The following is a 21,374-nucleotide window of genomic DNA, read 5'->3' as shown; positions in this document are numbered from 1 at the left end:
AGCGTCGTACGACGAAAATCGGATGCAGTGTGAATCCAGCATAAGTGGACCGTAGCCTACGACGCTTCCGCGCCGCACGACGCGCGTCCAGATGAATGAAGAGACTGTCAATATAGAGATGCAATGCACAGAAGCCGGTCAGGCGACCAGACGGCCAGCCACGCTTTTCAAAAATATAATCGAGGTGACGTAACACCCGAGACGAGAAAAAACACGTCCGACCCGTTCGAGTGATCTCACGAGACTCATGCCTGGTTTATGCTTCGGTCTTAATCCTAAAATCCTAAAATTCAACCAATGGAATACAGATTTTAGTTAGGACCAATTAAGACTGGCAGACCTATTGGCTGAATTTTAGGATTTTAGGGTTAAGACCGAAGCATAAACCAGGTATCAGTTGCTCAGTTCCTTATCGATGTGTTCCCATCTTCAACTACACGCACAGTTCTGTTAACGCCATCCGTTGGAAAACAGCGAGAACTTATTCAAGGTCCTAATATATTATATTATCCAATTTATAAGAATTTAGTATTTCGCATTGCTTTTGTATTATATTTGCATAAGATTCATGTAAAATTAACATAAACAATACATAAAAATTTCATGTAAATGATATAGCACGAACGAGAATAAAAAAAAATCGTAGACATAGCAAGGAAGAGAACCACAAAGTTGTGGATGTTATCTACGGAATCATGGACATTGACTACGTAGTTCAATATACACATTTTGTGAACACAGAGGCGCTTCAAAATAAAGTAAATTGCAAGCATAACCGAATCACTTGTAAATTTCTCTGTGACCTGTGTGGTTTGCCGTTATTCACAAAAATGGCAGCCGTGCTGGATGAAGTCGGCAAATCCGCCGAGAAACTTGTGAACGAGGAGAAGGACGAGATTGTTGACGAGGAAGATAAAACCGGAGCAGCAGAGGCATCGAAGAAAAAGAAGAAGAAAAAAAAGAAGAAGAAGGCTGGTGCGTTTTGTTCGAGTATTGTCTTTAAACGACGAACAGGTCTCAAGTATTACACCTCGATTTTTTACGGCACGCGGTCCTCAGTTGATGATTTAATGAATTTTCTATTCACGTCGTGATAGAACCGGCCACGAAGTTGTCGGGACGATTCGCTCAATTATTCTTGTAAACGTTTGTGAACTCCTTTACAAGGTTTTGTTTAAATCTGCACAAATAGCGCGAGCACATTGTTGATCATTAAGATATTTGTATTTAAAATGGAGTAAAACCTTGAGAAATTTCAAAGCTTATCCTAAAGGAAATCGCTTCTTCGAACGTAAGATGACGTGGAAACATTTCGTGTTTATATGCATTGATATCGTATTAAATGATGAAAATTCGATTCTGTGTTGTTATCGAATTTTATATAAAATTATAAGAGATTAAGATCTGTTTTTTAATAATTGAACTATTATACAGTCTTTGTACTTAAAGTAAAATAAGTATGTTTAGCATAATATTTGGTAAAAGCAAAAAGGAGAATTCTAGTTGCAGTTCAGTGCAGAAATAAAAAATCTGCTCTTTGTGGCTGCCTAAAACTTTCTCTGCTCTGGATTACATTTTCTTTTTGTTAAACTTCAAAAATATATATATTTCATTTTAAGTACGAAAGTATGTATGTTCAACTGCAAAGAACAATCTTAAGCTTAAACATGTGACTTTGAAAATAACAAACTTGAAACAAATTGTATGATATTGGAACATTGCAACTTATGGGAAGAACACTAATTATAATTTTTAACCTCTAAAAAATTCATATATATATGTATATATATATATATTTATATGCATGTTGGCTTTTGATAAAAGAAATTACATTATTGGTTCGCTATGAACATTGATAATGGAAATGTTTATACAGGTGCTGGAGAAGCTAGTGCAGATGTGCCAGAAGGAGAAGAAGATAAGGCTAAGGATGACGATGCAGTGGCCGAAGGTATTGTCAGTAACCTCTAGTTTCTCTATATTTGTATAATGACGATAAGCTGAAATTTAACATTAAATGGCTCTCGATAAATATTCATGTCGCAATGATGACAAATTATTCGGTTGAAATTTTTAGGTACCACAGAGGTAACGGAGAACAATGGTGAAAGCGAAGAGGTCAAAAAGAAGAAAAAGAAGAAGCGTAAACCCAAAGATAAGGGCGGGGTTAAGCAGCAGACGGATCCGCCGAGTATTCCCGTGTCGGAATTGTTCCCGGACGGTAATTTTCCAGTGGGACAAATAATGGTTCACGGACCTGCCGGGGTAGACGACAGAATGGCCAAAATGCGCTTCGCGAGCGAGGAGGCGCGTGCCCTCGACAGAATGCATAATGATATTTATAATGAAGCCAGGCAGGCAGCCGAGGCGCATCGACAAACCAGGAGGCATATCATGAACTGGGTATGTAAGTCTGTGTTACTGTGAGAAGAAATGTTTAATTTTCAAAGTTATGTGAATTTTTAGAATAAACATGAACTATATTTTTGCGTAAACAATATAAAGACGTTTTTCACTGTTATTGGACTTAATTTTTTTTTGCTACACTGAATTGCATTAATAAATAATATCAACAACTCTATAATATATTGCACTAATAAATAATATCAGCAACTCTATAATATATTGGAGCACACCATGGAGGAACGAAGGTATTCTAATTCCTAGACAATGACATTTCGATGCAAAAATTGTACTGTTTTCTTTGTCAGGGATTCGATTAGCAAATGCTGTTTTTAGAGAAGAATCAGAAAAATAAGTATTTGTTTACCTTCCGTTTCTCCGTCAGACAAAGTTTCCTACAGTTGAGTATAGAGAAGACGCGCTCTAGTATAGAACTCACCGGATTGCTCTAAAACTTTTTATCTCACTTTTGCTAAACGTCAAATATATATCTATTTCATTTAAAGTACACTCTAAAACTTTTAAAGTGAATTTCACTCTGAAGAATGAAATCTCACTCTTAAAGATACAAAATTGAGCCATTCTTTTTCACTCTTTAAAGTAAGATTCCACTTCAAAGAATTTGGAATAGTAGTAAGTCTCAAGCCTCAAAGAATAGACATACTATTCAGTCTATCTTAGATAACACTTGAAATCTTGCGGTTTTGCAAATGTATTTCTTTAATGATTTTCGTAGATCAAGCCGGGAATGACTATGATAGAAATTTGTAATGAGCTGGAGGAAACCGCTCGGAAATTGATAGGAGAGGATGGTCTCCTGGCTGGATTAGCGTTCCCGACCGGTTGCTCTCGCAATCATTGCGCGGCTCACTACACTCCGAACGCCGGTGATCCAACTGTTCTCGAATACGACGACGTCACTAAGATCGACTTTGGTACTCACATCAATGGGCGTATCATCGATTGTGCATTCACTTTGATTTTTGATCCCAAGTATGACCCGCTAATCGAGGCTGTTCGCGACGCCACCAATACCGGTATCAAGGCCGCTGGTATCGATGTACAATTGTGCGATGTTGGTGCTGCTATTCAAGAAGTTATGGAATCGTACGAGGTGGAACTGGATGGCAAAACGTATCAGGTATGAAATATAGAATGTTATATGTAAAGTGTAATTTATTCGGTTTAATTAATATTTTTTTCTTGATTTATGATTATCTTTGAACAACACAAAGTATTTTATAAGAATGTAATGTGACTATCTTTGATAACAAATATCAGTTGATATTAACTAACTGAACTTTGGAAATACATGACATTCCTAGTTCACAAATGGTTAAACTTTGATTCGACATTTAATTGCAAAAATATATGAAAAAAATTAATAATTAAAACTGACAAAGATAATGATAAGAATTTAATCATTAAATAATCATTTAATTGAATTTTTTTTGCAGGTGAAGTCAATTAGAAATCTGAATGGCCATTCGATTTCACCTTACCGCATACACGCCGGGAAAACGGTACCGATAGTTAGAGGTGGCGAAGCAATCCGAATGGAAGAGAACGAATTCTATGCGATCGAAACTTTCGGCTCTACTGGCAGAGGCGTGGTTCACGATGACATGGAATGTTCGCATTACATGAAGAGTTTTGATGCTGGTTTCGTGCCATTGAGATTGCAGAGCAGCAAGTCTCTTCTCAACACTATCAACAAGCATTTCGGTGAGAAGTCTAAAGATACTTTTAGTTTAAAAAAGTTTTACTTAACAGATCTGAGAATTCGAATACTTTCCACTTTATTCATGTTTTAGGTACTTTGGCTTTTTGTAAACGTTGGTTGGACCGCGTCGGTTGTACCAAATACCAAATGGCGCTGAAAGATCTTTGTGAAAAAGGCGCCGTGGAAGCATATCCGCCGTTGGTCGACGTCAAGGGCTGTTACACTGCTCAGTTTGAGCATACACTCGTTCTGCGTCCCACATGTAAAGAAGTCATTTCTCGCGGTGACGACTATTAAAGCGTAGCCGTTGTTTTACATGAATTATTATCGGATGTCAAGATGTATTTTAATCTCGATGTAACATCATTATCGAAGCATCGTACTCTAATGTTCGATGCGAAAAATAATCATTGTAATACGTTAGTAACGACATTTCTGAGTGTACTATCCGTAACTTCGGTTTTTTCTCGATCGCAAAGAAGTAAACAGGATTCGACATGGACGATAAAAACGTATATACTAACAACAACAACCTAAAACACCAGGTGTGTCCTTGCGTCATTTAAATGTGTCTCCTTCGTATTTTTACTTTTTTTTTTATTTCTACTGATATATGTACTTCGAGAAAAGGGTCTGTATTCGCCGTTATATTTCTCGCAATGTTTTTTTTTATCCACTTTATTACTGGTTCCTTACACGTTGGAATGGAAATGACGGGGTTGATGTTTAGTGTTGAATAAAATATATTTGGAATCCGAGATTTTATCATTGCGACGATCTCTCTTAAGGTCCTGAATATCTTGATTAAGTTTATGTTAAACTAAATATGACAAACATAAGTTAGCATATACATACACGTGACAACTGTACAAAAAGAAAACGAAAATATCTTCTGTTTGTGGCTCCTCTATTGGTTGGATATACATATATTTTCTTAAATGCGAGTTATATATTATAAGAGCCTTGTGTGAATCGCTTGATAAATTAAAGTTGTAACAAACTTAACGGTTTATATTATTTTCGATCTAATGATGCTGCGCACCTTTGTAAGATTCGTCAAATAATGAGCCACAAAATATAGTTAAATTTAATGTCGATACTTAAATACGATTAATAATAATTGTTACTATGTAAGGCAGATGTCGGATTTGTCTCACTGCCATATAACGAAGTACAAGAACACATGGTCCCGCGGAGTCCTGACTTTATTCGTCTCTTGTCTCCTAGCGGAAACTACTTTTACTTTCAAGTGGCATCACTTTCATATAAACGTAACGATGTAATTTTGTCGTTTAATTCTCAGAGATTATTTGAAAATAATGTTAAGCTCCAGTTGATTTGTTTATAGCTGCTCACGGCGTCCAGAAGCCATCGCGACAAATTGATAATTTGAACAATGAATCATGTGATTTGTTGCACGTTATCTTCACGGAATCGTTTCTACGTTTATCGTAAACGAGTTTATTTATTCCGTGATGTAAAAAAATGAAAACAAAGTAATGCCACCATCATCGATCTAAGCTTCGTACAAAATACATTCTATCTACGTGCCCGAAATCGCGTCGAAGATCATGGAAAACATCATCGTGACTTTCTAGAGAGAAGGGAAGGGATTCTCGTCTTCGACACTAAGAGAACTTACAGAGACGTGGATACGTATCGCGGATATCCGGGCATTCGCGATTCGTGACTCGTGCTCGAGCGATTAATCCTAAACGCAAAACGGATATCATTTTGCCTGTAACGAAATGATAGATTTTATTATCAGTGTGTAGACAAATGTTTCGAGAGCGAACCTTGGCAAATATTCGCCACTGACAATTTTTATGACATAATTATGAACATTCTCAAATAAAAGAAAAAATTTAATATCGCTTAAGACCAAAGGCTCGGAGCAGAGACAATTTCCCATTTAAATGATTTGAATAATCGGCAAACATCATTCATAATTAAATTTTTTCGCGTTATCTCGTCGTCTACAACTACTATCTATTGTCGATCTGTCCTACTGTGTTATCCCGTTGCCAATGTCTTCGCAACGAAATCTCCGTCCTCGTAAGAAAAAATACGTCGATTATTGTATCCGAGTCAACGTTAACACGTACAATATAACTGGATTACCGCGATTACCGTATATAATAACGTTATTGTGTTGACATACTAATTGGTCGTCAAACGCATACTAAGCTCGACTGATCTACTATTAAACGAAGACACGTGGTTGGTTGTTGATTGTATTGTACATTGAGATACCCGATGTGCGATGCGTTTTACGAGAACCACTTGTGTGCTGCTTGATCCGGGGCAATATGCACACGACACTATAATTTACGGCGTCTAAACACATCATAAAGATAGTCTTAATTTTTAAGACACGATGTCATTTTGGTTCTTCGTGTTATTTAGGAATGATTTTACGATGGATTGACGCGGCTATGTGGCGCGTTAAACATCCATGAAATGTTCTTCGAGATAGATGCCCAGCGATCCTGCTCGTGATAGCAATCAAATGCGCGCTCGTTACGTTCCATCGTGTTATCTTAACGCCTATTAAGATCTAACGCCTGTTACAACACGCATCTTTCGACGCGCCAAATGACGCCGTTAATAATCCTTGTGTCAAGGAAATCTTATCGGGTTATGCATATGTACACTGATTGCAATCGATAAAGCGCTGAAGGGTGAAATTACGAGCCGTCCATTCGAGCGAATCGTTCTCTTCACCCAGGCGCGACATCGGTTTGCGCGACCTTCGATCTTCACCGGCTTCACTGGGACTCGGTGCGCGGCCTCAACTTCGCTCTCGCCGTTATCAGGAGATTGGTTGGCGGCTCCGTCGTCGCCCGCGATTGCTCCTGCTACAAAAAAATTATTTAATGAAGAAATTATTTAATAAAGAAGCATATACAGAGTTTAGCTTGATAATAAGTTGCATATTTGAATTGAAATTATTTATATTTATCTTATGTTATTTCGAACAAAATTTGTAATCTGATATTTGGACGTCTGGTGATTAAAATTTAAGTATTCTAGGAGGAAATTAAGGTGTCAAATGATGGATAATCTTTGAAGATTAGGATTCATTGTGGTTTTCTACAATAAGTCATTACCTAAGCTTTAAGTTTTAAGCCGTCAGAAATTGACCCGAATATAAAAAAAAATACTCGACTATGGTCAATTTCTTACAACTTAAGACTTAAAGCTTAGGTAATAGCTTATTATAGAAAGCATTAGAGTTTAAGGATTCTAAAAGGGAAGAATTCACAAAGGTATTAAACGATCGATAATACTTGAAGATTAGGATTTCGGTAAAACGAAGAATAGAAGCATAAAAACTGAATAGTTTCTTTGGAGAATTCGGAAAGGTAAAGATTCAAATGTCAAGATCCGAAACCTAAAAATATAATATGTCAATATAATAATTTTACAAAGTAAAGGATTAGCTAATTATGTCCTATCTCGGATTACCGTTAGTTGAACGTGTCTTGCTCTCTGTTCAATCGCCCTTTGCAAGGCAGTCCTGGGATCATCCTTGTAACTTTCCTCACGGATCCTCTCAGCTTCCCTCCTCGACGCAGCTTCCCTCTGTTTCTCCAGGGCACGTTGCAACTCACTTTTTTGGTTCAAGACGTTCTTGCCGCTACAGAAAAAAAGGAGAAGTATATATTTAATGAATCCGGGCCAATTCTTTTTGATTAAAAAGAAAAGCGGCTTTCGCTGCTGTTATAACAATAATAATCTCCAGAGTATAAAAATTGAAACGTTTTAGAGAAATGCGAATGTCAAAAATAAAATCGAATGTACGAAATAAAATTTTGAAAAATTCTTAAATAAATAAATTTCTAAATAAAAGTTATATTAAATAAAATAAATAAAATATTAAATAAAATAATAAATAAATAAAATAGTGAGCATTTTTGCGCGCGCATAGTAATAAAGATACGTTCATTTTACAGACAGATAAGAACGAGTCATAAAACTACGTTGTCTTGATCGCAAGTGAAGAAACCACGCGTGCGAATTGGCGTGAATTACGTGCCAAGGTAAAAGTCGGTAAGCGTGAACCGCTTAATTCCATCGAAGCGTGAAGAATCGCAAGGTGCGCCGAGTACGAGCGCGATCACGTACCGATTAGACGTAAACAGGGAATTAATGTGGAAACACATTTGATGCTATCACGATTGACCGCGATCGAAAATAAGTGTACGTAATCACGTGAGAAATAATGTTTTATCAAGCGAGATTTGAACTCGCACGATCTGGTACTCGATCACGCTCGGATTAACGCACAATAAAAATAAATTCGTTTTACGGTAGCACTAGCTTTCATCAGGAAGTTTTTACAGGTGGCTAATCGGCTTTCCATTTTCATCACGAGTATTAATCACCTCTCCTTGTATTAATTAATAGTATTAATTAATTTTAAACGCACGAGAGAAGCGATAAAATATTTACTTTAGGGAGGATCTCTCTTTCGTTCCGGCCTTACCGCAGACGGAATAAAAGAAACCGTGTGCCTAAATGAAAAACTTCTCGTCAAGAATTCAGTTGAAGAATTAATGAAATAAAATATATTCAGAGAAACTTTATATAGTGAATTTATTAAGAGAAATTTTTATATAAAAAAAGACTTTAAGAAAAGAAATTATCTTGCGATTAATTCTGTTGTAATTCTAGCAGAAAAGGAACAGTAACCGTTTCTAATTTAAATTTCCAATTTCTAGTTTACGTCATTATTTAAATCGAATAAAAAGTTTTTATTGAACTTGAAGAAATTGTGATTTATCTCTGCAAAGAGATACAATACTTTCGTAGAGATACTATTTTCAATCTTATTACAAAATTGTAGCGTTAACTTAACTATGTTAATGCTACATTATATTGCGTGTAGTGTTGATTTAACTCTGTTATCAAATTATAATTAAAGAGCATTTTTTGACGACTCGAAATAATTGAGAGAACAGGAGGGCAAATTTCGTCTTTTAAATTTTGAAGGAACTCGGCTTACATTTTCTGGTTGAAGAGTAACTCCCTGTGAAGGTCCTTATGATTAGTGGAGATAAGGCAAGGGTTATATGGTTTCCTCGGCAAGATCAGGCCATCTGGTCCCATGTGAGGAGCCGGTGGTGGTGGAGGCGGTATCCCTAGAACCGGTGCCATTTTTCTTTCTGAAAAAGAAAATACAAGTTCTATAAACGATCTCCTGAGACTCAAGTGGTATATCGTATTTGCATGACAATCGCGAGCATCGCTTTTTTATTCTAATAAATCTCCAATCCTCATACAAGAAATCATTTCGCTCTTCCAAGAATTCGAGAGAATAAGTCAAAGATAAAATTGTATTATCATTTATATCGATGGAATATAAATAGATGTTTAGTTCGTTGAAATTGTTTATGTTGCAAACATTATTATTAATATTACAACAAGAAATCTGTTCGTGCTGTTTGCACTTTTTGAAACCAGCATTTTTACTTTCTCTCTTTTTTTTAAGTGCAAACATTTTTAGGGATTTCAAGCAACACGAACAGATTTAAGATTACTAGTATATAATATTACATTATATAAATAATTGAATAAATAATGTTCAATTTTCTCGAGCTATTAAAAAATGAGTTAGCCTACTTTTACTAACGTCTTTCGTTTGTAATAGAAGTATAGTCGCGTGACTGAAATTGAATAGTATCGTTCACTCGGCTTTTTAGCCTTATTACAAAACTGCAACGTTAATTCAACTACTTACATTACGAAATTTTAATTAAAGAAGAATTTTTTAACGCTTTTGAATAATCGAGAGAACGGAAGGCGAATATTTCTCTGGCAATCCATCCATAAATGAAGATTAGGTGAAGTTTATGAATTATTTTCTTCTCGACAGAATAAATACTCTACTAATGCACACGATCACTCCGAAGTTGGCGAAAGTACACACCATGATGTAAGAAGACCAGAAATTAATTAACATCGCGCATAATGGCTGCTGGAATATAATTTGGAGCAAATTTCTAATAGCAGCTTTATATTAATTTATAAAATTTGAAGCCAATTTCTGACGTCGTCATTATCCAAACAACACACACGTCCAAAAACGAAACATAAGACGTCTTAAAGACGCCTAAAAGACATCTTAAAGACATTAAAAGAAAAAAAAGATGTTTTAAAGACGTATAAAAGACATCTTTAAGAGATCTTATGTCTGGATTTTGAAGTCTTTTTGTTGTCTGGGTATTTTAAAGTGTGCATCCTTGAAATTGGTTCGTCTGGTCTTCTTACATAATGGCGCATCCTGTGATAAGTATTCACCTTCCAACAACGCTATTCTCGCTCTGACTGAACTACCCTGTTCACACATCGTTGTGGTATCGCGACTTGTGAGACACTTCTTCAGTACGTGAGACGTATCAAAAAGAGAAGTTCTATATATATTTGTAGGGCTTCGCGGATATAGTTGCGTTAATGGGATCAGGGGGCCGCGCAAATGGAATAGTCGCGGCTCAAGGTGAAACAAACGGTGTGTTTCCGTTGCGAATGAACCGGGTCGAGCGTTTTAACCCTCTTTCGTTAGGTCTACATTCGAAAGGCACGCGAGAGACACGACGAGTCGCTTAGGCCTAAGGTACGATTAACAATCGGACAACTTTCGACGCTAATAAACATCAGACGATACAGATAAATAAAAGAGAGCTTAGCAAAGCTATCTTAAAACGTAATCAATTTTCAGTATTGTTGAACACGAATTACAGGTCAAAAATACGGGAGATCCAGGTTCAAATATCAGCTAAGAAAGTTTTTCGCAATAAAATTATTTATAAGTTTTAATGAAGATGTTTATCAGCATCAGATTATGAAGATCTTTCTAAGACGCCTATGAGCATCAATGTTATTAAATTGCTTGTCAATTTAATTTATGATATTATTACTCTAGTTCTGTTAGGATTGCGTTTCAAGACGGAAAATTAAATTCGGAGCGCAGTTTGCAGGATTGGATACGAGTACATAAATTCACACCGAATTATTTAAGCACTAAAGATCCAGTTTGACCGTTTAGGGCCTTTATTTGTTGTGTATTTACATTATAGTCTTAAAAGATACTTGTTAATTCAATATGGATGAAAAGAAATGTGATAAAATTATAAAAAGAGAACTGGACAAAATGATTACAAGGACATTTGCCATGACGTTCGTCTTGCGTGACCGGGCGTTCGTTCTACTTCCGTTCCCTTTGCCGGAGAAGACGCAACGCATTTCCAGATAAAAATCGAATCGTTTCGAAATCGTAGCTTGACTAAAGAATCGTGCAACGAGATTTTGTTTGCTGTCGAAAGTTTCGCATCACGATTTTCGTTGGTACGCGCTCAAGAGGTTCGCTTTCTGATAATAATACATTTGTCGTTCGTTGCTTATCATCGTTTATTCAAGATTATTTATCACGGTCCTACCAGTAGATTGATACAGCATGTCATTTTCGTGTGCCTGTCAAGATAACGTTGTGAAATTTCCAGTCAAATTGAAAAGTTAAAATGACGCCATTCAATTGACGTACTTAAATTGATTTTCGAAATTCGTTTGTATTGACGAAAACATTATTATTAACATTAGTTAATAATAACAAAATTATAATATTGCATTAGCGTTATAATGTTACATTATTATTAGCGTTGAAATATTTACATGTAAATGAAATATTATTAACTATTTTTACATTTAAAGATTGATAGAAGTACCTATATACAGGGTGGAGCAAAAGTCTGGATACACCAATCTGCGCACACACGCACACACACACACATACACGTGCACTCACGCACACAAGAGATGTAAATCCAACCGAGCAACCTCCACGCGGTACATCTTGGATAATTCTAATGCCGGCGGTATTTAAACTTTAAAGACTCATAACTCAGGAAGTTCTCATCGGAAAAGAGTTTATGACATGTGTTTTGAAAACGTCTCAACATAACCTACAAGAATCTGAAATAAAAAGTAGGGGGTTCCATTTAAAAAAATTAAGTTGACCTTGACGTGACCTTGACAACGCCATTCTAGATCAAATAACTACTATCGTTAAATGCGTCTTTTTAAACTTTACAACTTTTGTTTGAAACATTCTTTTCTAAAATGTATCGTTTATGAGATATTTGGGTGTATCCAGACTTTTGGCCTACCTTGTATGTGTAACGTAATAAATTAGAGGATCGTAATTTACTTGCAAATTCCTCATGCAAATCGCGAGTTCGAAATATTGGAAGCAATCTCGCATTATATATATTATAATAGTTCCGTATTATATATATTATAATAATTCCGTATCACGGAAAAACGAGCAAATTTATTTCGAGCCACCCGATGAAATGTTCGATCGAGTCACGAAATGAGGTCGCGAAAGTGAGCGAACGTTTCGTTCGCGTGCACCGCACGAACTGCATACGCGATTTTGTGGAAACCCGATGACAGGAAGAGGTCACGATATTTAATCAAGTGCCCTCAAATTAAAAAATGTACGATAAAAAACCCAAATTAATTAATTTTATCGTTAAGTTTACTCTTCTATTAAATTTAACAAAAAAAGTCATCAAAAAATAAAACGCTACGCGTGCAGTGAAGAAAACGCTCTTTCCGCTTATTGAAAAAATAGGATACTGTCAGAGAAAACATTCTTAAGCAGATTATTCACAAGCGGATATGCCTGCTTTGTTTGTTTATTCGCAGAGTCATTGACTTATCGCGGCGGTGCATTGATCCGAATTTTTGAAAGCATAAGATAAGCCGACTTAAGTACATATAGTACGCAACGCATCATTAATGTAGATAAGTGCAGCACCAAGATAAGCGAGTACTCGAGCTAACAATTAGATACGAGCACACGTAATTATTGAATGATGAATGATGGAAAGTATATTTTATTTTTTTAATCTTCCTTCAATGCCAAAAAATATTCAAATCACACGTTGTAAGAACTTTCTCAATAGAACAAGATTGCTAATTGCTTCATTACTGCAGCTGTAGTACTTTGCTGCACCGTTGAGTTTACATTAATAGTTTACACTAATACTTTTAACCAAAAACGTAACGAGTTTTTTATGTACCATTTTTATAAAATCTAAGTTAAAACTTTATGTTTCCGTTAGAAGGCACATAGTCTAATATAATTTATCCCTAATAAATTTAATAAAAAATTGATTGATTATTCCTTATCATATGCTGCTTTACACATAAATTAATAATGGACGTCAATTTTTATTTATGATGTTTTGATTCTACCTAGTATTTCGTGCATTTTCATCGAATAGTGTTTGGTTTAGGTTTATCGAAGCATGATGTACAGAAAGATGACGTTATGCATGACAATCGGAATCGGAAGCCCGTTACGCGATCACCTACTTACGCACGTCGTGCATCGTCAGCCTCGTATAGAAAATAATCACTGATCCCGATTCAATTTACAAGAGATTGCTACATAAGTTAACTTAATACTTATGTATATACGGAAGTACCGAACCCACGAGAGATAAGACGATACATATATGCTGTTAGAAATAAAAATAAGAATTGATCGTAAATTAAATTCACGATTAATACAACTTTTTTTTTTACTTAAGTCATCGATAAGATTTTCTTACGTGAGTAGAGAAAAATCAATATAATATTAATGTCATATATTTATTTATGTCTTATTTACTTATTTATCGTATTTATTTATATCTTTTTAAGAAATAACGATATTATCGATATAAAACGATTAAATTTTTATTATAATACAACTATTACTAATAAAATACCCAAACAAACAATTTATGTTTAATAATGTTAAATATTTTTATGATGTTTTTAAACAGTTTTTATGATGTTATTTATCAGTTTATATGCTGATGATTTCTAACGATTATTAAACTATTTTAGACGTAACTGTGTTGCTTGAATAGTTAATTTATTGTTCACACTATAACGTGCAGTTAAAATAAATTAATGTCTACTTATTAAATCTGAATTTTTATAAACCTTATCAAAATCTCGAGGATTTAGATTGAAAAATATATGGTGCTTTAAGAAAAAGGTCGTGAAAGACGGTATACATCATATTCCGTCGAGTGCTCTTTTATTGTCCATTTATACACAGAACTGAAAAGAGACTGATAATGCAAAGCCGAAGAAAGTGCATACAGGTAACAGGATAACACGATTATATAAGAGCGCATGTGTCATGTTTACCACTTTATCGCACTTCAACAGAAATGATTGAATTTCAATCTACCACGCGCGTAAAGTCACACGGTGATATAATTCTTCTATTACTACACGCGATTACGTTTCGATTCGATTAAATGACGTTGCACAACACGTGCTGTATAATCACAAATTAAAGATTTCAAATAAATTGCCAGGATTTACTCAAAATCCTTTAATCTTACGTTACGCGCATCAAGCAATTATAGAGACATAATCGATATCTTTATTTCGATGTTTCTTCAAATTCAAGAATCATTTTTTCTAAATAGAAATGCCTATACACATAAATTTGTATATTTTATAGTAGAATCTTTCGATAAAATACACAGAGGATATAATCGAGGGATCTGCGAATCGAAAGGCTTAAAATAAAATCTCAAGGGTCTCCCTCAAAAGATTTCGGGGATGCAGAAACACGGAAATATGACGATCCCAGAAAACGAGGACAATACAATTTCGGAAAAAAATCCAAAAATAACGTCTATGAGATTTTAAGATGTAAATTTTATAAGTTTAAGCTCGTAAGAAATTGACTAATCACAGTCGAATGTGAGGATAATAATCGACTAATTGGTCAATTTCTTACGACTTAAAACTGAAAGTTTAAGTTTTACACCTTAAACTCTTATTGTAGACGTCGCTCAAGACGTCAAAATCACAACGTAATTGTTAAACATCCTAATTATTTATGTTCCGGCAAATGAGCTGTGACTTAAAAAAAACTCGAAGAAAATATCCAGTCAAAGCAGAATTTTCCCAGGAAATTATATCGTTTTACGATAACTAATAAAGTTTCTCCTCAAGAACAGACGTTTCGAGAAGTTCGAGCATTTCTGATTCGTCAGTTCCATTCCATTCAATGATCTGACAGTCGTAGCGGGCCATCAGTAAAGCGCTCTCCCGACGTGGGCGGCCCTTATTGTCGTCGCGAGAGGATCCGGACCGGATCCGGATTGTTGGATTTTACGAGCGGAAAGTGAATTTCGCGGGACGTCCGGCGAGGCACGACGCATCGTTAATCGCGTGCGGAGTGAAACGTATTTTACAGCCTCATGCGGTAACATCAACCGTGGTCGCTTACCCCGAAGCGAAACGTATCGAGAGAACATGTACGGATATGACGAGCGTTTGCGAGATCCGAATCGAAAGTTTACAGCCGCGAAATATATCCTTTACAACGACACTTTCCTCGATCTCTCGATCAGCAAAAACCGTAACTCTCACTTTCGATCTCGATGGCGGCACGGCAATCTCGGAGTTTAACGCAAACTCTATCGGAGAATTACAAAGCTATACAGCCGATATCACTAACTCCAATTGACTTGATCGATTAAATTTCAATACTGTCAACTACAAAACTGAAAACACAACTTTCTGGCAGCTGTGAAGAATGAAGTATGGCATTAGAATAATTAAAATAATTAATTTTATGTACTTTGATATCATATACATGCGGTAACAATCATTATTATTAAATAGTCCTTGGTTTTTCACCATGCCAGAAAATTATGTTTTCAGTTTTGCAGTTGGCAGTACTGAAATTTAATCGATCATTCTAATTAATCGAAGTTGATGAGACTGGCCCATAAAAAACTGTTAAAAGAAACTGTAAAATTTTATCTGAGTATCTCTGTCCATTTTAATCTTATCGTGAATTCACTTTACATTGGGTTAGTACACATTAAAGACTGCTTTATATAAAGAATCTAAATGTAGTAGCATGATATAATTAACTTCGACAATGAAATAATAAATATATATTCTATTAAATAACACGACAATATCGTTATTAAGCATTTAATTATTCAAAACATTTATCGTATTTCTCTATCAACTCTGTCCTTCCTAATTTTACACGGAAAGAACAGTTTTGCTGAGGTATTAAAAAACTTAGCTAGATACAGATCTGAAAATAATCTTCTTAAATCATTAAAAGATAGAACGACTAAATTGGTTGCTAGAGAATGTCAAAACTTTTTACAGCATTGCTTATTATGTTTAAGATTCTTATATAATTATTTTGATGGCACATGAAAATTATTTTTAGATTTGTATGTAGCTAAATTTTTAGATATTTCATTAAAATCGTTCTTTTGTATGGTGAATTCGCACTACACAGAATTTACAAATCCTGAGAATCTAAATGCAGTAGGTAATAAATCAACTTTGACATAATAATGAAATAATAAATGTATATTCTGTTAAATAACGTGGCAATGATATTATTGAGCATTTAAACCATTTAAAATATTTATATGCATTTACTTTGCTAATTTCATGTACAGCAGTTTTTAATATGCACTAAATTAGTGTACTGGAAGTGACAAAATTATTAACATGCTTCACAAACATCGTATTGATAAGTTCTCGAATAAATTGTCCCGTACGATCTCTCAATTTTCAATGTTTCACTTTTGTTAGATAATTTGATAATTAAATACCGTATTGAAGCTCCTCGCAATAAATCCATAAAACGGGCAGATAAACGATAATCTTTCGTTATCTTTAATCGCGATTACATGGCAAAATTTAGTTTGTAAAAAAACTTATGAAGAAAAATAATGCAATCATAAACATGGAAAATATGCGATGATAAACGACGCTGCAGAGCCAAGCAAGTTCTTATTAAAAAAAATTAACTCCTCTCGTTAAATGAGTTCGGTTTAATCGCGTATTTTGTGGAGGCTTTAAATTCGAGTGAAATCGCGCGATGGTCAAAGTCGTAACAATTAAAGCCATAATCGCAGTTACGGTATAATCGCTAATTATTCATTAACAATTAAAATCTAATTACGAAACTATCAGCATATCGCAGATTGCAGCGATAATTACTGTTATCCTTGAATCCTGGTGGAGAAAGATTATTAGACCCATCATAAGCAACGCAGTCACTTATGCTTTTGATCGTCTTACGGCCTTATTACGTAGTCTGACCGCGGATTAAATCAAAGATGACATAATGATCTAATAATCCGCGACGCGATACCGCGATACGACTTGCGATATTCCGTTGTATCCTTATTCACTTCCTCCTTCCTACTTTCACCGCCGAGCTTACCTAACTTTATCATCGCTACACGCAATTGATTTCCAAGTTAAATAAAAACTGCGTAGGAAACGAACTTACAACAATAAAAGCATTGCTAACTAATACAGACGTCACTTATAGTTGACACAATAATTGTAAAAAAAGAGAACATAATAAATCCGTAAAAAGACTTTAACAAATGAAAGATAAAGGTAGAAAAAACTATATCTAAAAAAAGCCATTATTTAATTTTGTTATAAAATAAAATAATGGTTGCTTTTGTTCATATATTTTCTTCTTTTATCTTTTGTTCGTCAGTTTCTTTGTGAATAATTATTACGTCAACTTTAAAGTGTCCCCGCGTTAATTTTTTTATTTTGTTGTAAAATAAATTAATACAGAGAGTTTTTCTGGAATCGCTATCCTTGAATAATATTTATGAGACATTGTTACTGTTTCCGTATGTAATTTAAAACGAACGACACATTTCCTTCGTCCCTTATTAGTGCCAAAATTTGTTTAATCTTAGCTAAATTTCAAATTTGAAATTAAATAATGGCTACGTTTACACCGTGCATTTAGGCCGCGGCCTATACAATAGATATCCTTGTTTATCCTGTAGGTTAAACAAAGACACCTATCGTATAAGTCGCGGACTAAGCGTACGGTATAAACGTAACCAATAACAGAAGTAGTATTGTTATGTATTCAAACCACGAAATCAGGGGAAAAATTATCTAAGCAATTTATATTGCCCGGAAATTAAATGAAGTTTGTCGGTAATAAATGAACGGTATAGGTACGATAAGAAAATTATACGATGCAGGGTCATTCAAATTTTGGACTAAGTGTGTCCAAAGGGATTAATCTCGCGAGACCGAGAGAGGAGCAGGGGACTTGCATGAGGATGACGTGGCGGATCTCGAATTAACGAGTCGCGTGCAGAGAGGCGAGATGGGACGAAGGGGATGAGACGCGCGTAAGCCAGCTTGGGATGTAATTTTCAGGCAGATGTACGGCCGCGGAAGGGAGATCATTGCACTGGCAAGGAGCAGCTGAAGTAGCGTGAGAAAATGCGGCCGGATCATCGTTGTCGAGTCGTTGCAGACGCACGCGGTGCTCGTCCGCTGGCACTCGCTCGGGATGATAGTGACCGAAGGGCAAAGTCAGGGCGTTGCAATCTCGCCGAGGACAAGGACAAGTGGTATGTTACGTCACGAGAAAAACCATGCTTTCTATCTCAAGGCATCTCGAGAATCATCAACGAAATCTTCGCTTCTGTTCTATGCTACTTATCCGGGAAATCCGGGTACTATAGCTATATACAGTTGACATTTTGCGTTGTATTACACATTAATCACACCTGAATCCGCGAACTTTAGATGGAATGATTACTAATCATTCTATCAATATAATCACGCTAACTTTATAATTCAAAAACTATTATAACCTCGACATTTTGATATTAGGAATTTCATCTCAAAATAATCTCAGGAATCCACTCTTAAACGTTATTAGGGTCTTTGTTAGGGTCTACTGGGACACCCTGTATAAAGGCGCGAGGTATTCCCTGTCGAGCTTTGTGTCCTAAATAATCTCAGGAGGTTAGAAGTACGACAGGATAATTTATAGATAGATTAGCAGCATTAACACGCATCTGTTTGTAACACATTTGACTTTGCGGTTTCTGGAGCACTGATTACAATCGCGAAGAGACATTTTTTTGGAAAGCTTAATAAGTAATTTTTTTTAAATACACTTTTTTTATTATAACAAAATTAAATACTAATGACGTTATAAAAGATATATGTATATTTTTATTTCATTATTTATGATACTAATTTATATTTATATGGTATAATATGATATAATTATGATATTAAAATAGAGATATATCTTATTTCGTAATTATAAAAATATAATTACGAAACAAAGATAGAGATATCTATATTTTTGATACTTTTTTAATGCAATAATGTTAGAAATAAATAAGTACAACATAAATGATTTTGAGACCCGAGTTCTAATATTTGCAATACTTTTTTAAATATTTGAATTGTTTTTAACATTATCGCAATAAAAGAGTAATAGTTATATTTAATTCTGGAGAAAAATAAAAATTTGATTTTAAATTAAACAAATTGAAATTGAGATTCGAAAAGAGGTAAATATGTTTGTTAAAAATAAAATCTTTTTGATCTACAAGAACCGGAATATATTTGGAATTAAGGAATTAATCCGCGAGCACGTATTGCGAGCGGCGCAATTATCGATGAAAACAGCTATAGTTTTTGTGAAAACATATCGAACGCGACAAATTAGATACACACGTGTCTCATAAGCGATAATAAATACACCAATATATGGCGCGTTTAATTTACGAGTGGAAAACCGTACTGTAAATTATAGTTAGAGTGATAAAAACCGAGAGCTGTAAATTTCCAGAAGTACAAAACGCCCCGAACATTAGAATCCAATTAGAACAATAATTAGTAATACATAAAAGTCACGTTTCTCCTCTAAATAAAATCTCGTGTACTTTTGATGTATGTAGTTCATGCATTTCGTTCGCTGTTAAGACTACTTCTAAAAAGAAAGAGAGACAGAAAGAGAGAGGAAACGACATTAGTTTCACGAAGTACTTAACATTGATGTAAAAATAGTGTAGAGTCGGCGATAAACTATGTGTGTTAAATTGTGAAAGTTATCGTTTAGACTAAGTGACTAAATAAAAGCAACCACAGAAGTCTAAAAACAAAACTTCATTGCTTATCATTCGTCATTAAAAACATTGCTAGCTACATATTAACAAATAAGTTAAAAATAATTCGCACTTTACTCGCATTTATTCCTAATCCAAATAAATTTTTATTTTTATTAAAATCCTTAATGATTATTTAATGCAAGTTGTTGATGAATAAAGATCTTTCAGATAAATTTGTAGTAACGATTAAAATAACAACAGTATCTTTTTCATTAACTTTTATAAGACGAGAAAGCGACTATAATGGCACTGAAAATGTAATATTTTGAGGCAAGGATATAATAAAATAATGAACATTGTAACAAATCTTATTCAAAGAAAAGTTGTAAGAAAAGATGTTTTTAAAAATAGATTCCCTCTAGAGGTTAATATAGATTAAAGTTTGAAAGATAAGGTCGAAAAACTTTCGTACAGTCCTAAATTGTCTCATTGACAACTCCTTTATGCTATGGGATTTCGTCAATGAAACTAAGGTACCCCGCTGAGTGTATCGAATGAATCTAATCTCGTACGGTCGTCATCGTTGATTGCATCTCTTTACGATGGAATGAATGAGGAAGAAAAAATGCAGAGACGGGAGGACAAAGAGAATTACTTCGAGTGACTCACCGTTTGTCAAACCGTCGACGTCGTCCGAGTCGCACTTGAGACCGTTAGTAATCACCTGAAACACATACGTATACGTAAACTTGATTAACGGCGGCTTATGATTACAGTTAACGTAAAGAATCCAAGGAAAGAGATTCCAAGCATATAATACTGAATGAGCTACTTAGTTTATTAATAATTGTAAGTCTTTCACTTGAAAAACGATGACAAATTATGATGTAATTAATGGATTGACCTATGAGCTTGTAATTTCATCGACATCTAAATTAATCATCTAAATTAATTCTTGAAATTATTACAGCTGTCCATTCACACTTTTCGCATTCCTTTCTAGCTGTCACAGTCTTTAATTTATTAATTTTCATGATGTGTCATAAAATTTCGCTTTTTCTCTATTAAATTACTCGTATCATTAAATTATTCGTTATGTAATTAATCTATACGCGGTTTTATTGAAATATCTAAAAATTTAGTGATTTAGATCTGAAAATGATTTTGTTTGGACCAAAATAATTATGTAGAACGGTCAAACTGATTAATAGAGGGCCAGTTTCACCAAGCCGATTAAGCTTAATCGATGAAACTGTCCACCGCAATTGGTCAATCTACTAAACAGCAAA

The 21,374-nt window shown here is 34.7% G+C and overlaps 2 protein-coding genes across 3 annotated transcripts in view; one reads left to right on the top strand and one right to left on the bottom strand.

The window, feature by feature from the left end:
* The first annotated feature begins 778 nt into the window (after positions 1–778).
* Positions 779–5,395, top strand: und (methionyl aminopeptidase und). Its single transcript, XM_018445311.1, has 6 exons — positions 779–975; positions 1,877–1,951; positions 2,078–2,403; positions 3,140–3,544; positions 3,861–4,128; positions 4,218–5,395. Exons 1-6 carry the CDS (start codon positions 831–833, stop codon positions 4,421–4,423), a joined length of 1,425 nt encoding a protein of 474 aa, XP_018300813.1. The 5' UTR covers positions 779–830; the 3' UTR covers positions 4,424–5,395.
* The window catches only part of LOC108721011 (uncharacterized), a 56,393-nt gene continuing 39,863 nt past the window's right edge, over positions 4,845–21,374 (bottom strand). The window contains exons 3-6 of one of the 2 annotated variants that reach the window (XM_018445315.1): positions 20,755–20,809; positions 9,135–9,294; positions 7,595–7,766; positions 4,845–6,981 (exon numbers count right to left, since the gene is read on the bottom strand). In XM_018445315.1, coding sequence (XP_018300817.1) covers positions 6,895–6,981; positions 7,595–7,766; positions 9,135–9,294; positions 20,755–20,809 — 474 coding nt within the window. In that variant the 3' untranslated portion in view covers positions 4,845–6,894. Of the gene's footprint in view, positions 6,985–7,594; positions 7,767–9,134; positions 9,295–20,754; positions 20,810–21,374 lie in introns of both variants that reach the window. The other variant, XM_018445314.1, reaches the window with a different exon arrangement.

Source organism: Mycetomoellerius zeteki, unplaced genomic scaffold (assembly GCF_001594055.1).
Source record: "Mycetomoellerius zeteki isolate Tzet28-1 unplaced genomic scaffold, Tzet1.0 scaffold158, whole genome shotgun sequence".
Lineage (NCBI taxonomy): Eukaryota > Metazoa > Arthropoda > Insecta > Hymenoptera > Formicidae > Mycetomoellerius > Mycetomoellerius zeteki.
Note: the sequence above shows the minus strand (reverse complement) of the source record. Positions and strands in the feature narration are given on the sequence as shown.

What these genes read in the sequence shown, in the direction of transcription:
- und (XM_018445311.1), top strand. Translation starts at nt 831, where the DNA reads ATGGCAGCCGTGCTGGATGAAGTCGGCAAATCCGCCGAGAAACTTGTG. An exon ending in TGACGATGCAGTGGCCGAAG is followed by an intron (nt 1,952 to 2,077) that starts GTATTGTCAGTA and finishes TGAAATTTTTAG; the next exon opens with GTACCACAGAGGTAACGGAG. An exon ending in TGGATGGCAAAACGTATCAG is followed by an intron (nt 3,545 to 3,860) that starts GTATGAAATATA and finishes TTTTTTTTGCAG; the next exon opens with GTGAAGTCAATTAGAAATCT.